Genomic DNA, 7,816 nt, shown 5'->3' on the forward strand with positions numbered 1-7,816 from the left:
AACTGTTAAATTGTCTCACTTTCAATTATTTGGAACCCAGTCAGAGCTCTCAGGAAAAGTGTGAAAACTTCTAAAAGGATTCCATCATGTAAACACATGTCTGTCAGCTAAAACTGCTCTAGTTTTTAGGAATTTAACAAAACAAAAAAAAATCACCAAAAAAAAACACTACTAGACGCAGGCTTGCCCTTTATATACTAAACAACACGTAATTACACCCATGTGAGAATGTGCCTTTCCCTACCCATAACCAACAATCTACTAATTAAATAATAGTCACCCGGTGTGTCTGTTTATTGTAATTAGAGGTTTTTGTTGGCCTCTAGTGGTAATTTTTGCAACTGCAACTGCCGAAGAGCCTTAAAGGTTGTTTAAAGTTCATCAAGTCCATTTTAAGTTGTCAGCTCACAAGGAGGTGCAGTCTTGCTCACAGGTATGTCTGTGAGGTGTCTCTACTGGAACCTCAAATCTGCTACAGACATAAGATGACAAATTTTGAAAATATTGTGCTAAAATAATATAAGTGCTAAAACAGTTCCCTGTCCTTAGAGCAGCATTACAAAAAAGGATTTTCATTGTGACTCTTTGATCCTTAAGATCCGTAGCCAGCAGCCGTATCACCCTATAACTCACAGCTGGCAGCCCACTGAGGCTAAGAAGGTATGAGCCTTGCTAGTACCTGGATCTTGAGACCTCCAGGAAAACTAAGGTTGCTACTGAAAGAATTGTTAGTGGGACCAGTAAGGAGTCTCACCCTGTGGTCTGTGTGGGTCTTAATGCCCCTGTACAGTGATGGGGACACTATACTGTAAAAAGGCACCGTCCTTCGGATGGGATGTAAAACTAAGGTCCTGACTTTCTGTGGTCTTTAAAAATCCTACTCTTGAAAATAGTAGGGGTGCTAACCCGGCATCTTGGCCAAATTTCCCCCGGTCTTTACCAATCATGGCCTCCTGATAATCCCAACCTATGAGCTGGCGTCATCACTCTGGTGTGTGCTGGTGTGTGGTGAGCGTACCGTGCGCACTTTGGCTGCCATTTCATCATCCAGGTGGGGCTACACACTAGTGGTGGTGGAGGGGAGTCCCCATTTCCTGTAAAGCATTTTGAGTGGAGTGTATAGAAAAGCATGATATAAGTGTAAGGAATTATTATTGCTTTGGATTCAGACTGAAGATGCTCATATTTCTATGTCTAATGTTCTGTTACAGAAGAATGGCTTTAATCTTTGTCTTTTCAATGTCCCCTGATATCCTCCCATGCACAGGGTTTCTTTGTGGCGTTTATCTACTGCTTCTGCAACGGGGAGGTAAGTCATAACATTTATTTTCCTATTAGTAACAGTTTAGACATTTCCTTCAAATACAATGATCAGACTCTTAACAAGAAAGAGGTGCTCAAGGTGCACGTTAATTTCTAAGGGCTCAACATCCAACCAACTGGAAGGATGCACAGCTCAGTGAATTTCTGAAATGAGTTTATTCTTACGGAATGTCTTTCCAGGCAGCTAAAAGCATTGATACAGATTTATTACCATAAATGCCCATACAATGACAAAGATGGAGCCCATATTTAACCACAGAATGTAACAGGGTGTACATGGTACAGAAATATTTTAAACCCCAATCCCAAAATTCATATTCTAATATCCATCTGTGCGTGAAAATCACAAAATCAACTAAACTGGTCACAACCAGAGTCAATCAACCTTAGTGGCAATCTAAATGAATTCTACACAAAATAATAATGTTTAATGCGCTGAAATTATTTAGAGAAAAAACATGACCTGACATTGAAGCTGCATCAGCACGTGTAGGCTGCAAAGGAACAGGTAAAGGTAAAGGTTTATTCCATGCTGAAAGGAAAAGAAAGGAGACACAACATTTTAGCTGTGGAGCCTTCTTTAGTTGTTAAAGCCCTCTTCACACACTTGAAGAAGGCACCACAGCCGAAACGTTGTGTCTCTTCTTTTTTCCATTTAGCAGGGAATAAACATACCTGTTCCTTATGATCTGACATTGTGGACTTGAAAGCACTGAGCATGAAGAAATCCCTGAAAACTTTGGGAAAGAATGTGGAAAGATCCTTATTACAATGCGCATCGAGGCAAACATCAGCACATGTTAATCATTAATTTTTCTGTCTTAGCAAAGAGGTAATGCTGGAATTTAAAAAATCTGTTAATTTAAAGACAGTTTGAAATTCCTGCCCTGATCCAAATAGTCCTGGTGAACATGGGCGGGTACTTATTGAAGATAGCAACATGAAATGATAAATACTGAAAATGGGCAAGCGCCCATTTAACGTTACCATGACTACCATAGACGAGGCTTGACTGTGTGTGTGCGACAGGTGCAGGCGGAGATCAAGAAGGCCTGGCTGAGGCGCAGCCTGGTGCTGGACCTGAAGCAGAAAGCCAGGGTCACCAGCAGTGGGGGGAGCTGCTACTATGGGGGTATGATCTCGCACGCCACCAACAGCGTCAGCGTGAGCGGCACTGCCTCCAGGGCACAGCCGCTGAGCGGGCGCCACCGCGTCCTGCCCCTGCACTCCCTCGCCAACCTGCCCGGCTACATCCCCAGCGGCTCGGAGAACTCCCTGCCCTCCTCCAGCCAGGAGCAGCAGCCGCCCAGCTGCAGGAAAGCGAAGGAGAGGAAGGATGCAGGCGTCTCTCCGGAGGAGGACCCCTGCCTGTCGCCCTCCTTGAAGGATTTGGAAACGGTTCTGTGAGTCCCTCGAGCCCCAGCATCGAAACTCCCACCAATACAGGCACACAGGATTCCTGCCGTACACAAGCCTGTACTGTCTAAGGGCTAAAGCTGTAAGAGTTTCCATCTTGCCACCTCCAGGAAACCCAAAGGGAGCATTCATGCACATACCCTGATTATCTGCGCCGTTCGCCAACTCTTCAAGACTTGAATAACGCTCTAGTTTGAAAATGGAGAAGTTCTTTCAACTGGGACATCAACTGCCAAAAAGATTTAGACTGTGTTCAGGAGCCAGTGGATTCAATAGAGAACACTTTGACCAGCTCACAGTTTAAATGCAGTTAACTCAGGGTACAGGTGTGAGAATAAATGTCAAATAGCTGGCATAGAAGCACAGTTGACTCAGATATTTCAGTATGGAAAGAAACAACTTCCAGGCTCTCTTTTGGATGGCCTTGAGTTCCAGAAGAGATGGCCCGGGATTAATTACCAGGTGGCAGGCACGACTGATTGGTTTCATCCTGTTTTTAACCTTTCCTTCGTTCTTAGATTGTAATTTTGGATGCCCACATTTTAGTTCACAAATGACATAGACATTTTAACAGGGCATAAGATGCATGTTTAACTACACAACTGTGTTTCAAATCTTTCATTTGCAAAAAGGAGCCTGCACAGTTGGCTCCAGGCAGTACCTGCATAGCCCCACAGTAAAACAGCCACATTGGACTGAAGACAATGTTTGTCTGAATAAAAGTCACTGCTTGCTGTGTATTTGTGATTTGTGTGAGAGCGTTATCTATAAATCTCAGCCTTCCGTATGCAGTGCACTTCTTTAGTTGTCCACAAAGGTGTGAGAAACTTATCAATCTCTAAGACACAACCATATTGTAACAAGCAGGTTTGCTTTGGCCTCTTCGTTCCACTTTTGGGGTATGTTATCATCTGTGTGTGACAAAGAATTCTTAAAACAGTTCAAATCCCAAGTCATATTCTGTCGTGCCCTTGAAGAAGCTGCTTCACTCAAATCACTTCAGGAAGTGCTCTGGTGCTCAGGGGCATCTCCAGGTCTGTATTATAAATGAAAATGTGTTCTTTATTTACTTATCTGGTAAAATAAACGATTGAAAAAAGAGGCAGCTGGCTCTGCTGAGGTTGGATGGATTTGAAGCTGGCAAGATTTTACTGGGAACCTGCAATTTACTGTAGCTGTGTACAAACTGTAGCTGTGTACATTGCCTAAGAACAACTCCTCCAGTCAGATTCCTTACATGGAATCACTGCCTCAAACAAAGGAGCTGATGAGCTGATGGACAGTTTTGTATCTGGTAGTTTGGTCCTGTTGCAGTCAGAGGCTGACTTTACTGCAAGTGCGGATATGTTGCACATGTCCTAATTCTAATGCAGCTGTAAATAATTAACAAGAAGACTATACATGGCAACTTGGCAATTCTTGCTAGCAACACCTTCCATCAATAATTTTCAAGAGCATTTTGTTCATTTTAGGAATGTCATTTTATTGCTAGAAGCATTTTGTTTTACAATCTCCCGTTGTAGATGCAGTTACAGCAAGATTGTCATTTCCTCTTACTTTAAATACTGGTTCCGGTATCTAAGCGGTCCTGCATGATGGCAGCCATTCCAGGTTCACAGCTCTATAGCACATGATTTCCCTACTGCTAATTATTACTGGTACTAACTGCCAAATGTGAGCTCTCCACAAGGCAGGAGGATGAGCTCCGGCACTGATTAAACACACTGGTCTGAGAGTTAAATTAAATTAACAGCCAAGTTAAAATCCAACAGATGGTGTTTATGGGTGGGTGTACGCTTAACATTTATTGCTAACGGTGCCTTTGGCATTCATTGTCTGCCATTTTTCTAATCTGTATCTGCGAGTTTATTGCTGGCAAAATCTTTGAGAAATCTCATGGCAATTTAAAACCTTCCAACTGGCAACGACGAGGTTTTGTGAATTCCTCCATTTGGCTTTCAGCGACTCCAGTGGTGGGGAATGTCCATAAGGCATCCGGTTTGTATGTGAATAAGCCTGTACCCTGAACATTTTGACCAGACAGCAAGAGGCACTCCAATGCGAAGTGCATTCCCAAATCTGATCAAAAAAGAAAGACTGGTACTCTATTTCACAGCAGCTTTCATCCAGACTTTACATGCTGCAGGCTGTGGCACATATTGGACAGATGAAGCTGAAAAAAATCTGTCATACTGAGCTTTGTAAAACTGGAGCGAAGTGCATCGCAGAGGGAATCGTATCCATGACCTTCTTATCTATTTACTTGCAGGTGCAGGCTCACTGAAGCATAGTCACACATTGACCAGCCTCTTTGCTCTAACAACACTCACAGATCTAAGGTCTCCTCTCACAGCACGTGCTATATGGGCAAACACTTCAATAGCACACAGATTACCAGAAGCACCACTGGTGTAATGTGTTCAATTAAGTAAAAGCATTATGTGAAAAGACTGATCACTAAGCACTTTGAATTAAAATGTTAAAGATATTGGGTTAAATTATGTAAAGGACTTTCTAAAACATTTTAGAAAACTGCACTTTAAATAAAAGACCAGATTTTTCCATATACTATTGGACTGTTTTTCTTCCAGTCATCTTTGGCAGCTTTGACCTCCCATCTCACTCAATCCACTTGTATTCTTAATCCTTCTTCCAGTTCAGGGCTGTGGGGGAACTGGAGTCTATCCCATCACGCAACAGGCGTAAAGCAGGGTACACCTTGGATGGGACACCAGCTCAGTACAGGGTAGACAAGCACAAACACTCACACCAGGGCAGCACTAACAGTACCAGTATGTCTGTGGAATGTGGGAGGAAACTGGAGCGCCCAGAGGAAGCCCACACAAAACTCAACAGAGACAGGTCTGGAATTGAACCCAGGGTCCCAGCAGTGCAAAGCAGCGATGCTAACCACCGTACCACTATGCCTGCCCAATTGGGGTGGAGCGGTGACTCTGTGGCTAAGGATCTGCACCTGTAGCTGGAAGGTTGCCAGTTCAAATGCGAAAAGACAAATTCCCAATGCAAGAAATTGTACAGGGCTAATAAAGTTATCTATCTATCAATCATACACTCATAATGTTAAAATAGGGGAGATCTAAGCACTTGTTTGTTTGTTTTTTAAAGAAAAGTAGTAAAGAATTATTTTGGAATGTCTGAATGTCAGTGGTTACCCTGACTGACAAAACATTCCAACAGGCACTTTGTCCTCTGGAGTTACTGGAAAGAATAATTGAATCTCATGGTGGCATAGTTATACATTACAGATAGCACTCTCCATTTCCTCTTCTGACTGAGCTGTAGGGCAGAATTTATATACAGTAAATATATTTTCCACATCAAGAAAACAGCCCATTAAATTCGCAGGGTTAAATTTAGAGTTAATTAAGAACTTAATTAAGAATATAATGTACTGTATATATTAAATTACAGTGCATTTTTACCTGGAGCGCTAGATTCACTCTTCAATTCCCAGGTTAATTTATTTCCACTCTTCACTTCTGTAGCAATCTCACTGCACTGGGATCTGTTACATTGACACGGATGCCTTTGCATCATGGATATTCTTTGCCCACTCATTGTAGTGCTGTATCTTTGAAAAATCAAAGTCTAAATTATATCTTAATAATGGTTTTCTGCCAAATTGCTGTTTCTCTTAAGGCATAAGATTAGGACCCTTACAAGACAGGTAAGGAATGTAATGTGAGTAAAGGATATAAATACGTAACTGTTGTGAATGCGAGTAGCATTTTTGCTGTAATTCTGTAGCGGAATTGTACTTTTCTTACTGTATTTGTTTTGAATGACAAATGTAGCATATGATTAAATATTTCGTGGACTAAAACTATGATGTTGCACTGGAATGTGTGGTGTCCTTGATTTTCAGTCATGGTGGAATTTCCTTTGCATATATGGCTCCGGTACAATTCTCAGGTCTATAAAATGGCAGTGTCAATGCGAAGGATGAAAATCAGATTACCAATGAAGAGCAGTTTGCTCGACTTCAGGTTTTGGGAGGAACAGAGGCATAACATAGATTTAAATCAGATTAACAGGTTTGGTCTGAGCTCCAGTCTGAGGCTTCTAAGGAAAAAACATGCAACATTTATGTATGAAGTGAAGATGCACAGTATATGGACACACAATACGGCAAAAACAATACTGTCAGGTACTGCAGTTCACAAAACATGAACACTTTATGCAGTGTTTCTCAAATCTGATTCTCAGGTTCTGTTTATTCTCCAAATGTACCACTGAAATTAAACTCTTTTTCTAGGTCTAGGAACATTCACGTTGTCCTTTATAAATTCAATTATGTTAATTCATGTTATATAACCAACCTATCTGGAACTGCCAAACTTAGCTCTGGTGCCCGCTCAGGAGCGAACGAGACATAATGACGTTCCTCTCCAACACACCCTACTGCAGAGCAAGTTGTCATTTGACAGGAGAGTTATCGCCAGTAAGCATTTCATGGATGGGATGCAAGTCAGCCTCCAGCAATTCTGATTTATTTTCACATATACCAGCTGACCGGAACAATCAGGATACAAAAGGAGACAAACAGTGGTGCCCATACTCGAGTATAAACCCAAAACCTAGTAAGCAATACTCACTAGTAATTAACCTTGGCTAAGATCCTGATTAAATAAGGGGTAAATAAAATATGTGACTTAAGGGCAAAACAAAAGAAATTAATTTTAAGGTTTTTCTACACAACAGTCTTTATAGCTATTGCAGTTGTCGCAAGGCCCTGTTGTATTTTATATGCTCTTGCAAAAAAACATACTGTGGTCAGCCATTGGAGTATTTATTTTCTTGGGTTTCACTGGATACACCATGGAGGAGCCACTGTCTGAGTCATTCTTCTTCCTGGAATTTCCTGTCTATCCTGTTTTAACCCACAGAGCAGACTGGCTGTCCCAAGACTTCAGAGCTCCAGGCAGGAAGGAGCTGTGAGTGACAAACAAAAAGCGAGAAACTGAGAATCGAAAGCATGGGAAGATGGGCTGAGGTTATTGAACCACGTGGCACACTCGACTCTGCAGACAGAGCATCTTGAAGAGAAGGATGGTTC

At 41.9% G+C, this 7,816-nt stretch overlaps 1 protein-coding gene across 2 annotated transcripts in view; it reads left to right on the forward strand.

Moving 5' to 3' along the window:
* pth3r (parathyroid hormone 3 receptor) overlaps positions 1–3,479 on the forward strand; it is a 33,440-nt gene extending 29,961 nt beyond the window's left edge. For both annotated transcript variants that reach the window (XM_088906409.1, XM_088906410.1), the window contains exons 12-13: positions 1,268–1,309; positions 2,353–3,479. In XM_088906409.1, coding sequence (XP_088762535.1) covers positions 1,268–1,309; positions 2,353–2,730 — 420 coding nt within the window. In that variant the 3' untranslated portion in view covers positions 2,731–3,479. The remainder of the gene's footprint in view (positions 1–1,267; positions 1,310–2,352) is intronic.
* The last annotated feature ends 4,337 nt before the right edge of the window (positions 3,480–7,816 follow it).

Source organism: Atractosteus spatula, chromosome 26, assembly GCF_055471065.1.
Source record: "Atractosteus spatula isolate fAtrSpa1 chromosome 26, fAtrSpa1.hap1, whole genome shotgun sequence".
Lineage (NCBI taxonomy): Eukaryota > Metazoa > Chordata > Actinopteri > Semionotiformes > Lepisosteidae > Atractosteus > Atractosteus spatula.